Source organism: Aethalodelphis obliquidens, unplaced genomic scaffold (assembly GCF_003676395.1).
Source record: "Aethalodelphis obliquidens isolate GAN/ISIS:26980383/991018 unplaced genomic scaffold, ASM367639v1 scaffold4, whole genome shotgun sequence".
NCBI classification, from domain to species: domain Eukaryota; kingdom Metazoa; phylum Chordata; class Mammalia; order Artiodactyla; family Delphinidae; genus Aethalodelphis; species Aethalodelphis obliquidens.
The window spans coordinates 45,021,848-45,047,052 of record NW_020837948.1 but is presented as its reverse complement, the minus strand read 5'-3'; the positions used below and the strand labels follow the sequence as shown (position 1 = coordinate 45,047,052).

The window sequence follows — 25,205 nt, the reverse complement described above, 5'->3', positions numbered from 1 at the left end:
GGGGAAGCACAGAAGAGCAGGGCAGATCTTAGACTGGCATGTCAATCAAGGATACTGGTAGAAGCACATAGGTGTGGATGTGGTCTTGCTACTCTTACTCGTTTTCCACTGCTGCCATCGCTGCCCTTCCTGTCTTCTATGTTTGCAAATATTTGGCAAAATAATGGTTGGCTTGTGAGATGTAGTGGAAGTAAAGTTAGAATCATTTTCTCTTTATTATAATCTTTATATATTGCCAGGGTACTTCATTTTCTACAATATTATTTATTTGATCTTTACAGTAGTTCTGTAAAAGGCAGCAGGCACCTTTCATAGGTGAGAAAAGTGAGGTACCAAGAGGTTTAGTGACTTGCTGAAGGTTTTACAACTGCTGTCTCTCACAGCCAGGGCTGAAGCCGAGGTTTTTAGCCTGCTTGTCCAGGGTTCTTTGAGAAATGTCAGTGGCAAAAGGGTGATCAAGCCTGAGAATGGTACATATGGTGGGAATTTAAGCATGTGGTTGAAGGGAAATGTTAGATGCCTCTCCCTTATTTTGAATTGGTGGTTGTAAGTGGTAAGGTGACTGTCAAAGGTATATAGGACTAAGTGTAAGCTGATACGTGCACGCAGATGTTTAAAACATATTTAAAATGTTAAAAACAATTTACACTGTTGTAAAGTGAAAATTTAAAAATAAAACTAGTTAAATTGGCAGAAATGGGACATGCCAATTACAGCCTACATGGAATATTTCCTGAAGCTATGAATGTAAGTTTTATGTATTGGTAGCTTGACTAATATTATACTATTACCACCTAATATGTTGTTGTTTTTTTTTTTGAAGAATGCATGTCTAATATTACTGTATTTTCCTCTTTGCTGGATATGTTTTAAGAGCTCTCAATTTTCTCATTGTGTCAACGTGTGTTGCGTGGGTTGTGTCTCTGTGTTTCTCCTTGTGAAGTGACTGAACACTTTAGGGTTGATGGCAGTGGTAGTGGTGATGGGAACATGGAATTCTTCCTTCCAGCTATTCACAGACGTGGTAAGCAGCTGTTCCAAGGCCCCTTTACTATTCTACATTTTAACTTTTCTTTTTAGAGACAAGAAAATTAACCATTTATTGATACCTACTACATGCAGGTCTTTTATGTATTTCATCTCATTAACCAGCACAACTTTAAGAAGTATTCTTTGTTCCATGTTATTGTCAGCCAGCTAGAAAGTGATCAAGTCACAATCAGGTCCTGTCTGCCTCCAAAGCCCAGACTCTCCTCCTCCCTGTGTGAACCTAATGCAGTTTCCTGATTCTAATTATAACAGAAATTTTGCTTGGTATCATTTACAAAAGTGATTATTGAAAAAGATTTTACATCGCTTTGAGTACCTGAAAGAGATAAATAGAACATTTATACTTTCATGTAAAATGTATCACACTGATTTTCTTTACAAAAACAAACGGGTCTTTATATGTAACTTTTAATCAGAACAAATGGGAAAGAGAAATTAAGAAGAAAACAAATGGGGAGAATAAGTTGCCAGTTAATGGGCGGGAATATTGAAAAGAGGATGCCTTTTGAATCATATTCATATACAAACATGATTCAGCTTTTTACCTCAAATATTTTTCATATTAAGGGAGAATACATAGAATACTTGTTTTCTTTAGGGAGCACTCTTACTAACCCTCAAAAGGATTCCTGTTGAGGAATCCTCAAAACATTCCCTTTTCACCATGTCAGGTTTTATATTTTAGTTTCAGAACTCATGTTCCCACCCCTCTCATTCCTGACTTCCATCAACGCCTCATGTAACTTCTGTATTTAATTACTCTCCTAATTTTGGGATTGTTTATTTTCTCGTTCGAATCCATTAATGGAACATAAAAGTTGAACATACTTCTTAGGAAAAAATTAAATACTTCTTTAGATCTTGGCATCTTTTTAGTTATAGGACTGGATGAGACCAGGAGAGGTAGATCTATAATATCATAATATGATGAAAATAGGCCTAGAATTAATGCACATTTGGAAACCAAGAATCTGTGCAGTCAGATTGATGAAAATCGTAGGGAAACTGCTGTTTCCTAAGGGTAAGAATCATTTTGGCTCACGTTCTTCTGAGGTTAGCAAAGGTCATGGGAGAATTTCCTCATATGCTCCATGTGGAAGAATGTTCTCTTTCATAGAGAAGAAAAAGAAAAACAAGTTTTCCTTATTCATCTTCAAGTGCTCATGCAGCACTTGTATATCACGTTAGTGCCCAGACAGAGGAAGGTCATAAAAGCATGAATATGTGTGGCAGCCATTTGTGTGTACCTTTCTTTCTAAAGCAAATTAGAACATGCTCAGTGAATGGTACATCGCTTTTCAAAAAGTTGTTCCTTGCTTTTCCCTTTGGTTTGTAAATTACTGATTGACATTTTCTTCTGTTTGTTGGAACTTATCCATGCAGCCAGTCTAGGAGTGGCTTCCCAAATTCTAGTGACAATTGCAGCCTCTGACCATGCTCACGGTGTATTTGAATTTAGCCCTGAGTCACTCTTTGTCAGTGGAACTGAACCAGAAGATGGGTACAGCACTGTTATATTAACGGTGAGTACGTTTTCCTCCAGTCCTAGACATTGCTTTTAACACTGTTTTATTGTATTATTAAGGTGTACTTTTTGTTAATTTTTTTTCTATGTAAGTGGAGGGGAATGAGCCTAGAGGCACAGACAATTCAAACTGATAATTAAACAGCGATTTGGCACTTGTCTTTGTCTTTCACTTTGCATACAAATTCATCTTATGACTCTGAGGATTCCTGACTCTTTAAGGAATACAGTGGATCTGTCCTACATAGATTTTTATATTGATTCACATAGGCTGTGGAAACAAACATCTCCAAATCTCATTGGCTTACTACAACAAAGATTTATTTTTCACTCATGGTTTATGTCCATCTGAAGTGGGCTGTCATCAGTGACTTAGGACTGAGGATTGTAGAGGCTACATCTCAACAGGTGCTTCTTTCTCCACGGAGTGGGGAAATGTGAATGTGAGGAACTGCACACTGGCTCTTCAGCTTCTTTCTGGAAGTGATTCACAGCATTTCCACTTAACTTCTTTGGTCAAAGCAAGTGCAAGTCACATGACAACGCTAATGTAACCAGGTAGAGAAGTGCATTCCTGGCTTGTATCTCTCCCAGAAGGAATGAAAATCCAAAACATTTGTGAACAGCAATAATAACAACTCTGTGTGTGTGTGTGTGTATGTGTGTGTGTGCGCGCGCGTGCACGTGTGTATGTCTGTGTGTGTCTACTCTGCATTCATCCAGTAGGAATTAAGTAGGATTCTATGGTTAAAGAATTTAGAGGAGCTAGAAACTTGCTCAGCTTTCTCAGATTTTATACAGGTGATATGAAGGATCACTCAAAATATATCCTTTCTGTATTCTCATGGCAGATCTTCAGTAAACTGTAGTGGAGTAAATTAAACAACTTCAGAGGGATAACTAATTTATTTTATTATTATTTTTTTGGCTGCTTTGGGTCTTCGTTGCTGTGCACAGGCTTCTCATTGCGGTGGCTTCTTTTGTTGCGGAGCGCAAGCCCTAGGCGTGCAGGCTCAGTAGTTGCAGCATGTGGGCCCTAGAGCGCGTGGACTTCAGTAGTTGTGGCGCATGGGCTCAGTAGTTGCGGTGCGCAGGCTCTAGGGTGCGTGGGCTTAAGTAGTTGTGGCGCTCAGGCTCAGTAGTTGTGGCTCATGAGCTTAGTTGCTCCGCAGCATGTGGGATTGAGTGGGGGTTACTTTTTGTTGCGGTGCGCGGGCTTCTCATTGCAGTGGCTTCTCTTGTTGCAGAGCATGGGCTCTAGGCAAGCGGGCTTAGTAGCTGCAGCATGCGGGCCCTAGAGCACATGGGCTTCAGTAGTTGTGGCATGCAGGCACAGTAGTTGTGGCTCATGGGCTTAGTTGCTCCATGGCACATGGGATCTTCCTGGACCAGGGATTGAACCTGTGTCCTCTGCATTGGCAGGCAGATTCGTAACCACTGTGCTACCAGGGAAATTCTAGTAACTAATTATTGGATTGGCCAAAAAGTTCCTTCGGTTTTAAAGAAAAAATAAAAGACATATTTTTCATTTTCACCAAGAACTTTATTGAACAACATATTCACCCTTCTGTTCCACTACCTTCCGCCATTTTTCTGGCAACGTCATAACTCCATCTTCCCAAAACTTTATCTTTTTGAGCAAAGAACTATTCCAGGTGTCTTTTACAGTCTTCCAGGGAATTGAAATTTTTCCGTTAAGAGAATTTTGTAAAGACTGAAATAAATGGAAATCCGAAGATGCAGTGTTTGGTGAATATGGCGGATGAATCAGAACTTCCCAGCCAAGCTGTAACAGTTTTTGCCTGGTCATCAAAGAAACATGCGGTCTTGCGTTATCCTAATGGAAGATTTTGTGTTCTCTGTTGACTAATTCTGGACGCTTTTCGTCGAATGCTGCTTTCAGTTGGTCTAGTTGGGAGCAGCACTTGTTGGAATTAATCGTCTGGTTTTCCGGAAGGAGCTCATAATAGAGGACTCCCTTCCAATCCCACCATCATATACACATCACCTTCTTTGGATGGATACTGGCCTTTGGTGTGGTTGGTGATGGTTCATTTCACTTGCCCCACGATCTCTTCTGTTCCACATTATTGTACAGTATCCACTTTTCATCGTCCATCACGATTTGTTTTAAAAGCAGAACATTTTCGTTACGTTTCAGTAGAGAATCGCATGCGAAAATGCAGGGTTTTTTTCCCTTGACTTATGCGGAACCCAAACATCAAAGCGATTAACATAACCAAGCTGCTGCAGATGATTTTCAGTGCTTGATTTGGACATTTTGAGTATGTCGGCTATCTCCTGTGTGGTATAACGCTGATTGTTCTCAAGTAATGTCTTTATTTGATCGCTGTCAATTTTAACTGGTCTACCCAACCGTGGAGCATCGTCCAGTGAGAAATCTCCAACATGAAACTTCACAAACCACTTTTGACATGTTCAATCAGTCACAGCACCTTCTCCATACACTGCACAAATCTTTTTTTGCATTTCAGTTGCGTTTTTACCTATCTTGAGATAATACAGCTATATGCCAAAAATGTTGCTTTTTTCTTCCATCTTCAATATTAAAATGGTTACGCAAAAATTCACCAATTTTGTTAAGTTTTTGTGTTTTTTTTTTTTTAATGCATGCTGATATGATAGCCGTTACAATACAATCTAACAAAATTGTTTCTAATGAAGTTAAAGACAACTAAGCACTACTAGAGCCATCTTACGGAAAAAAAACAAATGAACTCTTTGGCCAACCCAATACTAAAGAAAGAAAAAAAAAAAGGATTAAGGGAAAGCATCAACTTTTATAAATTCCTGTCTCTAACTTTATTTTGAGCCAGCATTCATATTTTAAGTATAAATAAAAATTACTTTTAGTTGGGACTTAACTTGAAGTGATTTTTTTAGGGTTTTCATTCTTTTTAATATACTGTTGACAAAATATTTCTTGCTTCTTAAATGTGTTTTATATAACCTTGGGTTATGTACTTTTTTGGTGAATTTTTTGTTTTGTTTTGTTTTGTTTTTTTGCGGTATGCGGGCTTCTCACTGTTGTGGCCTCTCCCGTTGCGGAGCACAGGCTCCAGACGCGCAGGCTCAGCGGCCATGGCTCACGGGCCTAGCCGCTCCACGGCATGTGGGATCTTCCCGGACCGGGGCACGAACCCGTATCCCCTGCATTGGCAGGCGGACTCTCAACCACTGCACCACCAGGGAAGCCCGAATTTTTGTTTTTTATATTATATTGAACGTACAATTAAATATAATTTGCTTTTAAAAATGAGTTTTATGGCTAACTTTTCAGAAAAATTATGAGTCATCTATTCCTTACAGTAAAGTATATACCTTCTTTGAAGGAAATGTAAACATTTTCATGAATATATGTAAATATAATACACTGTTAATTACATTTGCTTTATTACTAATGTATGTTATAGTTGCAGAAGTGATAGAGCTATAGTTTAGTTAGAAGCTAAAAATGTTCAGTCTGTCATTTCATGCCACAATCACTTTTTAAGTGGGACTCCCTGAGGGTCTTCAAATATGGGTAGTACATTGCTTTCAAGAATTTTATATTCTTGAGAACAGCTTATATATAAAAGAAAATAAAAAATTAATATCCCATTATCATTCTGTATTTACAGACCTCTAAGTCAATGGTTTTAATTCCTCTTTTAATACATTTTAATATTAAATATTTTAAAGATTATGAGAAGTCATGGGACTCTGTCTCGAGTGACTTTGCTTTGGAGCATAGACTCTGATCCTGATGGCGATCTGGCCTTCACCTCTGGCAACGTCACATTTGAGATTGGACAGAAGAGCGCCAACATCACAGTGGAAATATTGCCTGATGAAGATCCAGAATTGGATAAGGCATTCTCTGTGTGTATCCTCAGTGTCTCCAGTGGCTCTTTGGGAGTTCATACTAATGCCACATTAATAGTTTTGGCTAGTGATGATCCTTATGGGGTCTTCATCTTTTCCGAGAAAAGTAGACCTATTGAAGTGGAGGAAGCTACCCAGAACATCACTTTGTCAATAATAAGGTTAAAAGGCCTCCTGGGAAAAGTCAAAGTCACATATGCAACACTGGATGATATGGAAAAACTGCCTTATTTTCCACCTAATTTAGCCAGAGCAACTCAAGGAAAAGACTATATTCCAGCTTCTGGATTCGCTCTTTTCAGAGCCAATCAGAGCGAGGCAACAATAACTATTTCAATTTTGGATGATGATGAACCAGAAAGGTCGGAGTCTTTGTTTATTGAACTGCTCAACTCTACTTTAATAGAGAAAGTACAGAATCGCCCAAGTAAGTAACCATTAGTGTGTTGTTATTATTATTAGAGGTAAGAATCCTGAAACAATAAATTAAGAATTTGGTATAGTAGAAAATTCTATAAAAATAATAAGTTCTAACTTTGAAAGCATCTTCTTACAAAAGTTTATCGATAAGGCAAATGGAAGTGGGACACTTGAAAACATGAAATCATGTTTTAAAAGCCTGTTATATTCCCAGACTAAATTTTTAGAAGTGTCTGTGTAATCCAGTGTAACTGATCTCTAGTACTATTGTACTTGATATTGTAGCTTCCAAAACATTCTGGAATCAATCTGGGGATTCCAAGGACAGTCCTGGTAGCAAGATCCTGAGTCTCTTTTGCCTTGATCCACTCTGGAAGATTCCTTAACCAACAGAGTCTCTTTGTATTAGTGAGGAGCATGAGTGAGGATTTGGCAACTGCATGAGGGAAGTTGGGGGACAGGGCTATGTAGTAGTAAGAAATCCTGGAAATTTTGTGGGTCACCGTGAGAGCTGAGAAGAAGGCAGTGGTTGGGGATAAGAATGAGGAATGCAGAGTGACCCGTGTTGGGCAGAGGATCTGGTGCAGCGGCTTCTGTTGGAACATAGCAGCCTCTACCCCTGGGGTTGTGGCTGAGTAGCTTTGTAGAGAGAGGGGGGCTACTAGTTGAGAGCAGGGCCTGAGCTTGGGGAGCTAAAGGTAGTTATTGCACTATAGCTTGTTCATTAGTCACATCTCTCTGCGAAGATGTATAACTTTAGAAAGGGGGTTTGAAATAAAGAGAAGAATCTAGATTTCCTGGAACAAGACAACAAGGAAAGGAAGAATGGTGATATTAATTTAATATCAGTTTTAGGATAATATTTGTAAATATATGTAAATGTAATACAGTAAATAAATATTATATATCTAATAATATAATAAAACCTTCTTAAGGAAATTGGAATTAAATAGTCCAAAGAGTACAATTTAAGATCTGCATGTTGACTGTGTTCTGCCATATAGATTAAGGTTTCTTACAAGTAAACTTCTTCACCTTACTGATACACTGTATAGTGAGCACCATTCTTGCCCACAGTGTAATTGTAGTCCAGGGTTATAGAAGGAAATTTACTTTCTAGGACAACTGCTAGCCTTAAATTTTCAGGTTACAGTCAAGGTTAAAATTCTCACACAATAACCCATCCCTTTTTTTCTTAGCAAGATTTAGCATCAGTTATAATAGCAAATACATTGAAATAAAACCCAATAATTAGTCTTATTAAGTAAGAATTATAAAATATAGCCCTGTTTTCAAGGAACTCACAGTTTATTGAGTGAGCTGGAAATAAAACCGGGAGGGAGGATCACGTATAGCAGTGACTAGGAGCGATGGTTGCTGGTGCAGATAACTTAGGTTCAAGTGTATAGTAATAAATTGTTGCCCATAAACTTTTAAAGCCCCAGTTTCCTAATCTATAATACAGAATTATTATAGGGCTTAAATATAATATATGTGAAAATGAATACAGTGTCTGGCACGTGGTAAGCATTCAATAAATGTGAACTATTATTATTAATAAAATGGTATATGCAAAATATTAATGGGCTGTGGAATGGGAGAAACAGTCAACATGTATTTATGCTTGATATGTTCCTGGAACCATGCAGCATACTTGGGGCGATTCAGAATAGGCATAAGCTATGATGTGAAATAATGAAAGAACAATTAAGTGCATTAGAAAGAAAACAGTAAATGTCATTAAAAATGAAAAAAAAGAACAATTAAGTGCAAATCTATGTGATATTGTTTCAATTTTAATGGCAAAATCAGTGTAGGACCTGATAGGGTCTCTGTACTCTGCTCTGAGTGTAATCATCAACCTTCAGGAGAGCCGTGTGAGAAGACTGGTGATGAACAGGCGCAGGGCAGCATGAACAGTCATGGATAATTGAAGGTTTGATGAGGAATTGCATATAGGGAGCAAGAGATTAGACAAACCCTTACATGATGCCTCTTAATTGTGTCCAGCAGGTGCTAGTCTAATGCCTTAGCTTACTTCCTCAACATCCTTGTGCCCTTGATTCCTCATCTGTAAAATGTGGACAGTGCTACCCACCACATAGAGATGATATGGGAATTAAATTCCTAGATGCAAGAAAAGTGCTTAGAACAATGCCTTTTGAATAGGGCATACTCAGAAAATGTCATCTGCTTCTACAACTCTGTGTTACTGCCATTTTTTTCCAATGTAGTTAAATTTAATTGTTATGTTGATTTATAGTTTTGTGTTTTTAACTATATAATTTAGTGCAGTCTGGGCCTGTATCATTGAAATTAAATTGTGTCATTACTTGTTTAGACAAGGGTGCCAGTTGGAATTGAATCTAGAAAGTAAGTCAGGGAGTTTGTGGAGGGTCCTACATGCCTTCAGAATAAGTTTTGCTCTCTCTGAAATCAGTGGCAAGTAAGAAGAGAGTCTTAAAAGTAGGCTTAAAAGCATAGCCTTAAAGTGTAGCCTTGAAAGCCTGAGTGAGCACACTCTATTATAGCAGCGTTGGGGTAGCATGACTCCGCTTTCTGGATGAGGTAGTTGCATGACTATTAACTGAGATGGGGCAAGGGGAACAGGTTTGTGAGGAAGGACAGTGAAGCAGGGAGAGAGGCAGTAATTGAAATAGAGTGTGATGATTTTCGCTCCTCTTTGAGGGCAAGTAACTAGATTACTTACCTACTCAATTTTGTAACTGTAGTGCCTTTAAAAAAATTTGTGGCATGCTGGTAACTAATTAAAAGAGCATAATTCTGTAGGTTTCATCATTTTCTGTTATATTTTGCAAAGTGATGATTAAATATACTCTATTCATTTTTTTGCCTTTTTACAAGTTTCCAATAGTTATTAAAATAATTCTTGTAGGGTAACTATTCCTTTGCTATAATAAAAATCTCCCTAGAAGTTATAGGAGAGTAGGGACTTTCCATTTAGTTTATTTTTGTATCCCCAACATCTAGATTAGTGCTGGTACATAGTAAACGATAAATATGTTTTTGCTGAAAATAGTAGAAAACACAAAATGATTATCCCATTTGGCTGATGGATCTTGCCGAGGCTTTGTTTTTTATTTAATTTTTTATTGAAGTATAGGTGATTTACAATGTTGTGTTAACTGTACAACAAAGTGACACGGTTATACATATATATACATTCTTTTTCATCTTCTTTTCCATTATGGTTTGTCACAGGATATTGAATACAGTTCCCTGTGTTATATAGTAAGACCTTGTTGTTTATCCATTCTGTATATTGGCTGAGGCTTCTTGATGACTTTTTGGCCAGTTCTTAGAATTTTGATATATTAGCTTTTCTTCTGTCTTTCAGTTCCAAACTCTCCACGCCTTGGGCCTAAGGTAGAAACTATTGCTCATCTAATTATCATTGCCAATGATGATGCGTTTGGAATTCTTCAGCTCTCAGCCCCAATCGTTCGAGTTGCAGAAGATCATGTTGGACCCATTATCAATGTGACTAGAACAGGAGGAGCATTTGCAGATGTTTCTGTGAAGTTTAAAGCTGTGCCAATAACTGCAATAGCTGGTGAGAAAAGACATCTAAGGAGCAGTGAAGTGTTTTGGAGGGAAATTGTATCCTTGATTAACAAAGCCCCTTAAAGATGTAGTTAAAAAAGATCAACTAGAAAGCAATAATACCCTTGAATGTTTTTAAGGCACAGACCTAGAGTTTTTATTATATATTTATCACATTGATTTTGTAGAATTTGTGAAAACTGTTGGCAAATTGTATATGAATTTAAAAGCTTTGATGACCCAAATATGCACAAACCAATGAAAAGTAAACCAAGGAAAGCATTGTTAGGCTTTCTCCGTGTGTACTTTTAAGGTTTTTGGAAGGGATTCATGTGTAAATAATGCTGAAGAATACAGGATAAAATGTGCAGCCGTATGATTGCAGTGCTTGGCAACAGTCTTGTCTCTCAACTCATCTTGCTTATTTATTTATTTATGAAGAACATGGTAGAGGCAATGATTAGCATTAACTATTTTATGTATAAGCAAAAGGATTTCATTGTCAAGTGCAAATATTAGGAGACAGCCTTCTTTGGTAGTGCAGATACAGCATCTAGAGGGAGATTTGCCTAAGAGCTATTCAATCAGAACCTCTCTAGTGTGCACTCAAAGGACATGAGTGTGAATGGATGGGATAACATGATTGATCTTTTGAAATAAATCATCTGGATGTGATACTTGCTTGAAAAGACAATGAACCAGGCTCACCTAGTCCTTAAATGACATGTGTGTAAGGGGTGGGGTGAGGAGGGTAGCTCAGAGGAGTGCCTGTCTGTGGAGGGCTTTACACATTGACAGATGGTGAGGGTTGATCACTGTTCTAGAAAATTAGCACCCAAATTCCATAGGAAGCCTCTCTCTTTTCCTCATTCACTTTTTGACCAGAGACAAAGCCACCCCGAGTGGTATGCAGTAGCAGCTTTTAATCCAACTTTGTAGAAAATTTCATAGCTTCCAACCATAAGATTGATGACGCTGACATGCCCGTCTCTGTGCAGCACTGTAATTTATCTCCCCAGTGAGATCAGAATTCTAGTTTTGTTCTTTGTTTTAAGGTACCATACACATTTTTTTTTACTGTTGTAGACAAGGGGCCATCTTGCGGTAATGAATGACTCTCTATGTTCATGTGCATATCCATGTCCCTATCTATATGTCTGTGTCTATATCTGTATCATCTATATGTGTATATGGCAAATAGAACACATTATGTATACATTGTTCTAAAAATGAACTTGAACAACCCAGATGTCTTTTTTGTTATTTTGTTGTATCAAACCCATTTTTTTCTTGCAAGAGAGGTGAATCTTGTTTAGAATAAATGTAGTCACTATCCTCGAAAAAGTCTTTCAAAGTATGTCCATGGAATGTGATATGTCATAGTATTTCCCTAGAGTATGGGATGTTTGTTATCATATACTGGAATAAGTCTTAGCATTTTTCTTTTTTGTCTTTATAGGTGAAGATTATAGCATAGCTTCATCGGATGTAGTCTTGCTAGAAGGGGAAACAAGTAAAGCCGTGCCAATATATATCATTAATGACATCTACCCTGAGCTGGAAGAATCTTTTCTTGTGCAACTGCTGAATGAAACAACAGGAGGAGCCAAACTAGGGGCATTAACAGAGGCGATCATTATTATTGAGGCCTCTGATGACCCCTATGGATTATTTGGTAATGAGACTAGTTTGTGTCTCTCTTTTACTTGTCTGTATAGATTCATACCTTTCTTTATTTTTAGAGACTCAGAATTGATTTGATCTTGTTCCGTTTTAACCTGCTATTGCTGATATATAGGACACCTATGTGTGTTCACTAGCAGTGGTTAGTAAACCTAGCAGTGGTTAGAAATCAACCTCTCAGAATAAATCTGGAAATCATACACTTTTAGGCTTTTAGGTCAGATCTGGTTCCTAGATGTGTTTTGTGAAGTTTAGACGATTCTTTAAAAAACTAATTTAATTCACAGAAATTTGTACAAAAATCTGAATTTCTGGCCTATCTTTGTAGTAGAAAAATATGGTGACCTCAAGCCCCTTTCCTTCATAGTATCAGTCTTAGGAGAAAAATCGCAACTTCCAGGCTTGTCCCATGCAGTTGGCCCCCGAACTCACTAGACCTACTTCACTTATGACTGGTATATTCCTGACCTCTGTGGACATCTGAGTTTATGCTTTCTGTTTCTATCGTAATGAAAATAATTTGGAAAATTGGCAGGCCTGACCAATTTGTATCACAGCATGTTTCTCTGATTTTGTAGGGTTTAGCTTCTTAGATTGCTTAGGGGAAAAAAAGAATCAACTGTAGGACGGCAATTGGTTTGTTCTACATTGACTTAGTTTCACTTTGTATTTGAAATTATCTCTGCTTTGCCCTTTAGGTTTTCAGATTACTAAACTTATTGTAGAGGAACCTGAGTTTAACTCAGTGAAGGTAAACCTGCCAATAATTCGAAATTCTGGGACACTCGGCAATGTTACTGTTCAGTGGGTTGCCACCATTAATGGACAGCTTGCTACTGGCGACCTGCGAGTTGTCTCAGGTAATGTGACCTTTGCCCCTGGGGAAACCATTCAAACCTTGTTGTTAGAGGTCCTGGCTGACGACGTTCCGGAGATTGAAGAGGTGAGAGGAATGGCTACTCTAGAATGACACTGTAAAACATATCTTGTCTTATAGTGACTAGAACAGATGGCTGTTATTGTGACATTTATAGAGGTGTCTGATAAATTATTTCTGCAAGAATGTTCAAAATATGGTAGTGTGAAAGTGATCCTTAGAGATAACAAAAAACAAGAATGTTCTAGAAATAGGTCTCATACACATACTAGTTTACTAATATAAGATTTTTTTGGTACAGTTATGTAATATTTTTCTACGTTTTGGTTAAATGCTTAAACATGTATAGTCTGTCATAAGTTTTGCTGTATTGTTTCATATAAACTCTTAATTTGTTTGTATTCAGACTTCCTTTTGACTTGAGTGTGAGCCAGTCAGCCTTAATTAAGTGTGGATTTTGATTTTCCACTCATTCGTTTATTCTTTAGGATTTACTGTGTGACAAATACCATGCTAGATTTATCTGCCTGATGTTTATTTTTCATCATGAAGAGGCAAGGTGGCAAATAAAGATAGAGTCTCAGTGGGGAAATTGATTCATCACTAACATATATTGGCTGAAGATAATTTTATTTTATTAAATTCAAGTATTAAAAGCTGGAGCTCATAAAATTACATTTAATAGCATTTATTCTTTAATAGTGTCAAATTTTTGTAGAAGGGAAATCCATAAAATTTCTTTTTTGGGTGCTAATTGTGTCATTACTCACTTCTTAAATATTAGATGTTAGTTAATACATATACAACATTTCTCTTTCCTTTTCTCTGAATTTAGGTATGAAAACCTAAAAACTTACCACAAATTACTCTAAATTTATGATATGTTTTTAGTTTTACGTTTTATCAGAGAATTTTCATTTATGAGAATGTGGGAAATAAAGCATAATAAATGAACTATTCATAAAACACATATGCAGTATCCTCCCTAAGTAAAAAAAGGTGTAGGGGTTAAAAGTATATTATTGAAGTGGTAAACATAAACAGGCCTCTTAAAATTGATTCACAAGATTGTATAACAGAATATTAAGGAACTTAAACAGCCTGTATTTCTTCTGTGCCATCATGCTCTATCGTTAAAAGTTGGTGATGGATTGTTCTGTTACGTGTTGGGATTGTAAATGTAATGGAGGAGTTTCTTTGAGTCCATTTATATTTTACTCCATTTTGTTCTTGTACTTGTATGGATAGTTTTGATTTTTTTTTCCTGCATCATTTTTATTCTAATTTCAGAACCGGGATTCTGTTAAGGAAGTTTTCACTGTATTTTTAGGTTATCCAAGTGCAACTAACTGATGCCTCTGGTGGTGGTACTATTGGGTTAGATCGAGTGGCAAATATTACTATTCCTGCCAATGATAATCCTTATGGTACAGTAGCCTTTGTTCAGTCGGTTTATCGTGTTCAAGAGCCTCTGGAGAGAAGTTCCTGTGCTAACATAACTGTCAGGAGAAGGTATATGAGATGTGGCTGCTTGTATCCGGCGGGGGAGGGAGGCGGTGATGGAACTTGTGGGGTGGTGGGAAAGGATCTCTTACACAGTCAAATAAAGTTTGGTAGTTTTTGTAGAATGTAAATTATTTTATAGGTTGTTATAATTTGTTAATTGAATTATGCCTATTAATATAAAGAACTCATTGTATCTATCATACCTTTTATTAGTGAAATGGATTATACATCATTGGGCTTTGTAGCCCCAGATACTTATTGCTTTAATTGGTGATGTGTTTGAATTAGAACTTGAATACAACTGGCTTCTAAATTAAAGAACATTCAGATGCCATATGAAGTGGTTGACTTTCAGGTTCCATTTTGTCTGGATTTCTCTTGTGAGACAGCATCCAGTTCACTGAGCTCCTTCAGAAATAGAAAATAGCTGGTCTTGCTTGTGACCTTGTGGCAAGTAGTTACATTTCCTTAAAATGTACTCAATGTTGGTATCATTGTTACTTTCAGTGAAAGCTAGTAATGAAGATTCATTTTCTAAGTCTTTGAAAATTCTGAAATGGATATGATTTGCATATGGTGCAAGATATTTTCATAGCTTGGTTAAAAATAAGTAGTATTTGATTGAAAATGAGCCAGATTTCCTTACATGAGAAAACATAATGCGAAAGACAAATGTTATTAAGAAACATGGTTGTGTTTGCGCTAGTACTTTATCCACTTAAAAAAAAAAAGTGAAAACCACAATCAGCATTCTCTTCTCTATTATATAATCCACAGATGGCTTTGAGTGCTTAACCTGTCTTTTAATTGTCACTCCACATTTTAGCGGAGGGCGCTTTGGTCGGCTGTTGTTGTTCTACAGTACTTCCGATATTGATGTAGTGGCTCTTGCAGTTGAGGAGGGTCAAGACTTACTGTCCTACTATGAATCGCCAATTCAAGGGGTGCCTGACCCACTTTGGAGAACTTGGGTGAATGTCTCTGCAATGGGGGAACCCCAGTACACCTGTGCCACTTTGTGCCTCAAAGAACACGCATGCTCAGCGTTTTCCTTTCTCGGTGCTTCTGAAGGCCCCCAGTGTTTTTGGATGACATCGTGGATCAGCCCAACCGTTAACAACTCAGACTTCTGGACCTACAAGAAAAACATGACCAGGGTAGCGTCTCTTTTTAGCAGTCAGGCTGTGGCTGGTAGTGACTACGAGCCTGTGACAAGGCAATGGGCCGTAATGCTGGAAGGTGATGAATTTGCAAATCTCACAGTTTCTATTCTTCCCGACGATTTCCCAGAGATGGATGAGAGTTTCCTAATTTCTCTCCTTGAAGTTCATCTTATGAACATCACAGCCAGTCTTAAAAACCAACCAACCATAGGACAGCCAAATACTTCTACAGTTGTCATAGCATTAAATGGTGATGCCTTTGGAGTGTTTGTGATCTACGGTATTAGTCCCAATACCTCAGAAGATGGCTTATATATTGAAGTTCAGGAGCGGCCCCAAACCACAGTGGAGATGATGATCCACAGGACAGGGGGCAGCTTAGGTCAGGTGACAGTCCAATGGCGTGTTGTTGGTGGAACAGCTACTGAAGGTTTAGATTTTATAGGTGCTGGAGACATTCTGACTTTTGCTGAAGGTGAGTTATGGTTCTAAATGGATTTCAGTTCCCCCTGGTAAAGTCGTTATAGTCAGTTTTTATGACAAGGTTCATATGAATTCTTACTGTATACATTCTTGCTAATGTGTAAAAGTGAATGATGGTTTTGAAATAATAGTAGTTGGCTTGTTAATGGTTGACATGACATATGTAGGCCCATGGCATAGGGCCCTACATGTGTATCTTTTTTAGTTTATTAAAAAGTTTTTCAGGGAATGTGAGAATTTTATCCCTTTTATGTGTGGTAGCAGAGCCTTCAAGGAAGTGTAGAGGCAGCTCTAAAGCAACTTTTAATTTTGTAAGGGAAGTTACAAGAATGAGCCGGGTAGCTACACCAAATGTGGGTAAGAAGTATTGGTAGCTAGGAAAATGGGTACTAACTGGGAAACTTTTTCATATGCACTAGACAAATCAGGATAAACCTCCAAAGAAAATAATTTGTAAGTATAAATAGCATAAACTTTGGTGACTTGATTCATATTAAGTTAAGACTAGTGGTAGATCAACTTACAATACTGTTCTTAGACTTGGATGGGACCACTATTTAAAATTTTCATGAACAATGAAATTACAGAGAACTTGGACGATAATTAGAATTAGGGTCAGATTCACTGATTCTTTTCCAGGGTTGGTTGAATCATTTATATTTGAAAATTTCAAAAGTTCATATATTTAAAATAGTTTTCTTTGGGTAGAAGAACGATATCTTTACTGAGATCATTATTTAAATCCTGATTTAGGCAATTATAAATTCCATATAGTTTTTTAACATAGTGTTTTTCTGATTGAAAAGTAATATTTATTCATGAAAACTTCAGGTTATACAACAAAATGAAGGAAGTAAATGTTACTCACAATTCCATATCTTAGAGCATTCATTCATTGCATCTTTTATCATTTAATTTTAATGCATATACTTTTTTGGAAACAGTAGTCAGGGGTCATGATACATATAGATTATATACTTTTTGAAACATCTAATAAGCATTATATTTTAGAGTAAATTTTTAAAATAGTATAAAACTTCTCAAAATGATTGTTTCTTAGTAAATGATTTTGGGAACGATGGAATAATGATATGCTTGATATATGGGTTTGTGTGTGTGCACAGGTTAGTAACTGGTAACATTTCTCCCTATTTCAAAGGAAATATTGAACTTTGAGGAGGGAGTGGAGATGAAAATTTAAAGTTAGGTTTTTTTAATGGCTTTGGTAACAATAAAGAAGCTATCATATAAAGTAGTGGCATTATACAAATTAGTATTACCTTGAATTGTAACTTTAGAATCACACGAAATGGACTATATTTTATAGTTAACCTAGATTCTCAGATAACATACACTGTCTTGAGGCAGTCTTGACACTGAATTGATAAAATATACCAGGGTCACACGAGAGAGAGCATGCATTCACATCCATTTTCTCCTTTCTCCTACCTTTTCTCACCCTTTCAAGATCTTTCCAGAAAGTGGGAAAGAATTAGATGGGGAACACTGTAGGTGGACACCAGAAGCAGTGTTGGGTTTGGGGGTTTTCAGTGATGCCCTATCTACTAGTGGGGTCCTAGACCAAATTGCAAAGTAAATTGCTTGGCCCTTGTTGCTGTTATGTGTCCCTTTGAATTCCTTTTCTGCCTCCTTCCCTTTTTGCCCGAATCCTGGAGACTAGTATTTGATGTTGTCATCTCATCTGGCTCCCCGAAGACTTATCCCATTTATGTGGGTTCTCTTGCTCAGAATTTACCATCCCTTTCTGTTTCCCATTTTGACCACTATTCCCTAAGTGTTCCTGGTCTTTCAGGGAAGTTTTGGCTTGATTACCTGAAAATCATTCATGGTAACGCCAAAATGAGAATGAGACCCCACTTTCTAGAGGGATCAGTTTCTAAACAGTAGATGCTTCAGAACCTCTTCCCCTAGCTAGGTCATGGTTCTAGGCTAAAGACCAGGAAGTAAAACCATGATTCCTTGAAATAATTCTACCCTTTAACTTTCCATAATTCAAAATGTCCTTTTCCACAGTCTGCCCATATTAATGAAATTTTTACAGTGTTTTATAGGTGAAAGGGTATACATACTTACATACAACATTTGCTTATAGTGGCACTAATATTACTCATGGTATTGAACTGTTATAATTCACTCATGTAGTTTTACTTAACTTTTTTCTTTGAAAGAAGTTATCTTGGACCTTTGTGAATTCTCTATTGATGATTTTCTTACTTAGGTTTTATTCCATTAATTCTTTATAGGTGAAACCAAAAAGATAGCCATTTTAACCATTTTGGATGACTCTGAGCCAGAGGATGATGAAAGCATCATAGTTAGCCTGGTGTACACCGAAGGCGGAAGTAGAATTTTGCCCAGTTCCGACACTGTCAGAGTGAACATTTTGGCCAATGACCATGTGGCAGGAGTCGTTAGCTTTCAGACTGCTTCCAGATCTGTCATAGGTCATGAAGGTGGGTTCCTTTCTTTGTTGAGCACATTCCTTCTCTTTTCCATGGATGTCATTTGTTGTCTAGTTTTTTAAAGTTTCCCATTTTAAAAATTCTTTCATTATTTTGTACAGCTGGGTGTGTTAATGTACAGGGAGCTTATTTGGGAGAGGGCTGTATAGGGAACTGTTTAACTACATTTAGGAGCCTCGCAGATTGGTCTTGTGTTCTAGCTTGCCACTCCCCACTAGTGTGATTTTGATGAAATTGGTCAAACCTAGGATGCTCAGCTTTCTCATCTGTTAAATGAAGGGAAATACTACTTCCTTCGTAGGTTTCTGTGTGAGGATTAAGTGGATAAATGTAAAGTGCTTAGCATAGTTCTGGGCACATAGTGTATATGTGCTCAGTGGTAGCTGTTGATGTTAAATGGTGAAATATTGGCTCTCTGTTCAAAAAAAAAATAGCAGTTTCTGATCAGTGAATATTTTAGCTTGGATTTTATATGTTTGTATATTTTATGAACAAAGTGCCAAACTAGAAAAAAATTATACAATGTCCTCTTTTCCCATAAAAAAACAGTAATTTCCATGAATCTTAATATTTTACATCATCTATAGGGTTTACATTTATAGGCTACTTTTTGTTTAAACCATTATAGCAGTGTTTTTGTCTTTGAATAAGTCTGTTTGAGATAAAACTGTTATTTATAGTCTGTTTCACTATAATTTGTGTTTAAAATTAAAAAATAATTGTACCTAAAAGAGTTAAGAAATGAAAAGGATATAGATCATGCATTTGGACTTCGACTTTATGGATGAGAAAACTGAGACAGAGAGATTAAGTGACTGGACAGAATCATACAGCTAGTTAGTGACTGTGCTGGAAACTGAATGCATTTTAGTGTGCATCACCTTTTACCTTACTGTACTCCCAACTTGCAAGTTTATTTAACTTAATGCAAATATCTGAGCCATTTTTCCAATACTCTTTCCTTTTATTAATGGTTTAAAAGCTCATGCTGTCATAGCAATAGTGAGTAAAAGTGACTAACAAATTGCTATAAGTCAATCTAAAGACAGATCATCAACTCTCGAAAAATTATTTGTAGTGTAATACAAGTAAAAAGTCACTGGAAGATAAGTTAATCTCAATAATAATGACAACAACAATAACACTTATTGAGTGTGTTCTGCATGCCAGACATTTTACATCCATCGTTTCACTTAATTTTAACAGGGCTATGAAGTGGGTATGACGATATACACCAGTTTTTCACACAAGGGAACTGAATGTTAGAGAGATTACCCAGCACATGGTGGGTATTCATGGTGGGGCTTAAACCTAGTGTTGTCTGAATCCAGAGCTTACGCTATAGGGCACCTTGTGAGAAGAAACTTGTTTTGCTTGAACTTACATCTACTGCAGAACCTGACAATGCAGGAATGTCGGGTAAATATTTCAGGCTTTGAGTTGGAAGAATAATGAATTTGAGTAACAGTGTCCATGTGAGAGGAGGAAATTTGGTGAGAGAATCTATCTTAAGCTAGGGGTGGAAATTGGGTTTTTAGAGATAATCATTGAAATCAGGAAAATCAAAGATCTAAAATTAAGATCTTAGTTGGTAGAGGGAGAAAAGCAAGTTGTCAAGGATGGAGCTATGTGGGGCACCAGGGTAAGGTGCTGGGACAGGCAAAAGGCAAAGGGGAAAGGGGAAAGAAGGCTCTGCCAGAGAGGTGGGAAGAGACCAAAATAAGAATGTGTTTTCATTAGTTATCAGAAGAAAGTAACCAGCGTGTCTCGTACTGCATGGGCAACAAGTGAGATTAGATTCCCAAATGGGCTAGAGGGAACAGTAGTAACTGCAGAGGAATTGTAAAGGAAAACTTGGCATGGAAAGCAAATAACTAAGGATAACAGAAGACAGGACTGTAGAAGCCTTGGGGGCAGTGCTCCTCAAAGTACGGTCCTCAAGCTGACATCTGCACACAAAGTGTTTGCTTTTTGTTTGTGACAAGATAAGTTTGAAAATTGAAAGAATCTTTTCTAGAGACTTTTATAACGATTTCATTTTGCTGTGATATCCAAAAGTGATATCTATGGGCTTACATTTTGTATGTGTGTTCTTTTTGCCATTTAACTTATCTAGTCATTTATTTTATTGTGTTTTACAAAAATGTCAGTTTATGATAATCAAGGAAAACAAAACAAAACAAAAAACAGACAAAAACCCCTTGTCTGGGACTTCCCTGGTGGTCCAATGGTTAAGAATCCACCTGCCAATGCAGGGGACACAGGTTCGACCCCTGGTCTGGGAAGATCCACATGCTGCGGGGCAGCTAAGTCCGTGCGCTCTAGAGCCCGTACACTGCAACTACTGAGCTCACGTGCTACAACTACAGAATCCCATGTGCCTAGAGCTAGTGCTCCGCAACAAGAGAAGCCACCGCAATGACGCACACCGCAACAAAGAGTAGTCCCCGCTCACTGCAACTAGAGAAAGCCCGTGTGCAGCAACAAAGACCCAGTGCAGCCAAAAAAAAAAAAAAAAATGCTCAAAGCAGAATAAAGGCAACCCAGAATTCTATACTAGTGAAAACATTTGTCAAGAATGAAAGTGAAATAAAGATATTTTCAGATAAAAGAAAACTAAAAAAAAGTATTAAAACAAAACCAAATCCCATCCTTCACTGCATTAGGGTGAGAAGCACTGCCTTAGGGGATATTCTGTTTGTTGGCTCTGTGAGCAAGGAAAGGAGAAAAATTGGTGAAACCAGATTAAAGCGTAGAGTATTTTGGACTTGCTTTGTTTTGTTGCAGAAATATAGAGAAGAAGGCAATGTAGAAGAAGAGAAGAAAAGTGTTAGTGGCATGGGGGTGGGTATAAATAAGTTCAGGGACCAGAAACGATTAGATTTAAGGGAGGACACAGAGCTGGAAATCTGAAAATCACAGAGCTGTGATTTTCAGCAATATGATGGGATTTTTTTTTTTTTAAGAATACAAAAGTATTTGGATGTCCAGGATCACTTGAAGGGCATTTTAACCGTAAAGGAGCTAGCGTCATTACATGCGTCCTGTGGAAGTCTGGGTGGTGACAGTGGTGTTGGTTTGGAGGCTCTGAAGAAACCCAGTCTCTTGTGCTGAGCACCAAGTCATCTTGGGGAAACTGCAGGGTCTTGGCACCTGTGTTCTCTTTCACTGGAACGAACTTAACACCTGAAAACCAGATTGTGGTCTCTTTAGTCTCCAACAGCTAAATATCTGCAGGGGATGCAAAGAGAAAAAATGATTAGTCATTAAAACACGTGGTCCAAACGTGTTATTGGTTTATCATATCAAAAGCATATCCTATCTGCTTCATCATATCAATCTATGAGCATGAGTTTGGTACAGGAAATAGAACAATGAATTGCTTTCATTAATCAGTACTCCCTAGAATTTTTACATTTTCTAAATAAAAATTGGTAGGAATTTCTATTTTTTTTAATTTACTTTTCTTTCCCTTTTCTCCTAAACCTTTTCCTAGAGTCTAAATTAATTTTCTTTTTTCAAAAACATTATGTCTAACCTCAGTAATTCAGTATTTTGTTCATGTATTCTTTGTGTTACTGCAAAATTGCATAGAGAAATGTATATCAAGCAGATGTTTACAAAAATGAAAACTTCATGGTGTTTCTTCAAAGATAACTGCTAAAGAAATGGGGTAAAAAAATCATGCCATGTAGGCTTTTGACAGTGTTAACATTGCTTTTGACTTAGTGTTGGAGTTTCATTTATGTGATTAGATTTAAAATGTGGACAATGCTGAATTTCTGGCTCTAGAATACATTTTCATTTCATGGGGAGGAATTGCCTTAGTGTTTAACAGTGTTTTGAATTCTGTAGAATCCTATTTCTACATTTTTGTCCTAAAGCAATTGGACAGATGCCCAGTGGTAAATATTACTTTCTTTCAAATGTAATGGGCAGACTTTAGAAATATAGGACAATAGATTTTTACTGTGGTTGCAAAGTATGTATAAACGTGCTCTTTATAAATCTGTGTTAAACGTTTCACTTCACACATCTCTGCAGCATCATAATCATTATGTCATGTTCAATGGATTTAAAATTTCTCCCTTTCTCAGAGACAGCATGTATTTTTTCTAGGTAAAGATTTGAACAAGAGATGTGATTCTTTAAAAATATATATCGAGCTGCTATATTAGAAACACTCAACTATTTTTCTTATTGACAGTTTGTGTTTCATATTATCCCTGTAATTGTTTTAAGTCATTTTCTATTAATTGCAGAGCACAATCAGTTTGGATGGTTCCTGTATACCACGTATACATGAATCTATTAAAATATATTTCCTGTATTTTAGTTTTCCATTATTTTTGTACACATTGTAGTTGACGTTTATCTTTGTAAAAACAATCCTGATTTGTTTTAGGAAGAAATACACGAAATACTCTGGGTTATTAAAATTAATTTTATATTCATATTTCTTATTTGTGTTAGGCTAGGTCTAGAACCCATATGATAGATCTTCCTCTTTTTTGGTCTTTTATGGCCACACCACGTGGCATGTAGGATCTTAGTTGTCAGACCAGGGATCGAACCCATGCCCCCTGCAGTGGAAGTGTGAAGTCTTAACCACTGGACTGCCAGGGAAATCCTTTTTTTTTTTGGTCTTAGATCTTCTGCTTAAAGTTAAAATGTATCACCGATTTTTTGGTGGACTCTAGATTTCATATCAAGATGATCTTACAGGAATTAGTCAGACTCTTTAGTGGGGGAGGGCCCTCTCTAGGTCTTCATTCTGGGCAAAAACTAGAAGGCAGTGTGGTAAAATATTGGCTATCTGAAAATTTTACCTTCCTTCTTTAGGACCTATCTTCTGTCCTTCCCTCGTATTTAGAAGACTGAGCACTTGTTTCTAATTTTTTCCTTTTCCTATGTTCTTTGACTTCTCCTCTAGGTAGAAGGTAGCTTTCTGGTAATTCTTCCTAGAAAGCTTTTTTATTAAAAAAAATAAATAAATACATTTATTTTTTTATTTATCTTTGGCTGTGTTGGGTCTTCTTTGCTGAGTGCGGGTTTTCTCTAGTTGCGGTGAGCGGGGGCTACTCTTTGTTATGGTGTGTGGGTTTCTCACTGTGGTGGCTTCTCTTGTTGCAGAGCACGGGCTCTAGGTGTGTGGGCTTCAGTAGTTGTGGCTCGCGGGCTCTAGAGCGCAGGCTCAGTAGTTGTGGCACACGGGCTTAGTTGCTCCGTGGCATGTGGGATCTTCCTGGACTGGGGGTCGAACCCTTGTCCCCTGCATTGGCAGGCGGATTCTTAACCACTGCACCACCAGGGAAGTCCCTAGAAGGCATTTTAAATGGACCTGATTCTTGGCAGTCTGCCTTAAAGAGGCAGTTAATACCTCTATTTTGATTCTTAGGAAAATCTTCACACTATTTATGCTGTTGACGTGATTTTTAATAGGCTCATGAAATTATGTGTTTAAGGAATACTTGGTTTACCTTTTATTTGTGTGTGTTGTGCTTCAAATTGTGTTTCTTGTAATATTTTCTTGCAAGTTAAATTCTCGCATGGTAACATTAAATTTTCAAAGGTGATATTAAGTGGTATTAGACTGAGCATTTTTAAATTTATTTATTTATGGCTGTGTTGGGTCTTCGTTTCTGTGCGAGGGCTTTCTCTAGTTGTGGCAAGCAGGGGCCACTCTTTTTTTTTTTTTTTTTTGGCGGTACGCGGGCCTCTCACTGTTGTGGCCTCTCCCATTGCGGAGCATAGGCTCCGGACGTGCAGGCTCAGCGGCCATGGTTCACGGGCCTAGTTGCTCCGCAGCATGTGGGATCTTCCTGGACTGGGGCACGAACCTGTGTCTCCTGCATCGGCAGGCGGACTCTCAACCACTGCGCCACCAGGGAAGCCCAGGGGGCCACTCTTCATCACGGTGTGGGGGCCTCTCACTATCGCAGTCTCTCTTGTTGCAGAGCGCAGGCTCCAGATGCGCAGGCTCAGTAGTTGTGGCTCACGGGCCCAGTTGCTCTGTGGCATGTGGGATCCTCCCAGACCAGGGCTCGAACCTGTGTCCCCTGCATTGGCAGGCAGATTCTCAACCACTGCGCCACCAGGGAAGCCCTAGACTGAGCGTTTTTACATGTAATAAGTTTGTAGGAGGATTTTACTTTTTTCTCTCCTTAGCATTTCATTTTTAGTTTTGCCTTTAATGGTGTATTTATTCCCAAATCTCTATGTACCATCTTACAACCATAATTTTTTTATTATGATATTTACAGGTTCCCCTTCAATATGGATTTTCATTGACCTACATTTTTTTTTTTGCCACTTGTATTCCCACTGCATTTTTAGCACTTGTTCAAACTTCTATAATTTTCATTTTGAAATATTACTAGGTTTTGTGATTTTAAAAAAAAATTGAAAACCATGACTCTATACCTTTGTATTTGGGTCACCAGACAACACTGTAGGCGAAAGAGCTTAATAACTCCAAGGTTCTCTCTCTGCCATTCAGTAATAAACCCTTGAGAAATTCTGCCTGGTATACAATAGAGAGACTCCAGCGTTTCATTGTAGTGCCT

General features: G+C 37.6%; 1 protein-coding gene across 1 annotated transcript in view; it reads left to right on the top strand.

The window, feature by feature from the left end:
- The window catches only part of ADGRV1 (adhesion G protein-coupled receptor V1), a 543,050-nt gene that overhangs the window by 77,365 nt on the left and 440,480 nt on the right, over window positions 1-25,205 (top strand). The window contains exons 25-33 of the mRNA XM_027100633.1: window positions 944-1,024; window positions 2,434-2,573; window positions 6,278-6,887; window positions 10,239-10,454; window positions 11,904-12,119; window positions 12,826-13,070; window positions 14,335-14,516; window positions 15,337-16,148; window positions 18,421-18,630. Coding sequence (XP_026956434.1) covers window positions 944-1,024; window positions 2,434-2,573; window positions 6,278-6,887; window positions 10,239-10,454; window positions 11,904-12,119; window positions 12,826-13,070; window positions 14,335-14,516; window positions 15,337-16,148; window positions 18,421-18,630 — 2,712 coding nt within the window. The remainder of the gene's footprint in view (window positions 1-943; window positions 1,025-2,433; window positions 2,574-6,277; window positions 6,888-10,238; window positions 10,455-11,903; window positions 12,120-12,825; window positions 13,071-14,334; window positions 14,517-15,336; window positions 16,149-18,420; window positions 18,631-25,205) is intronic.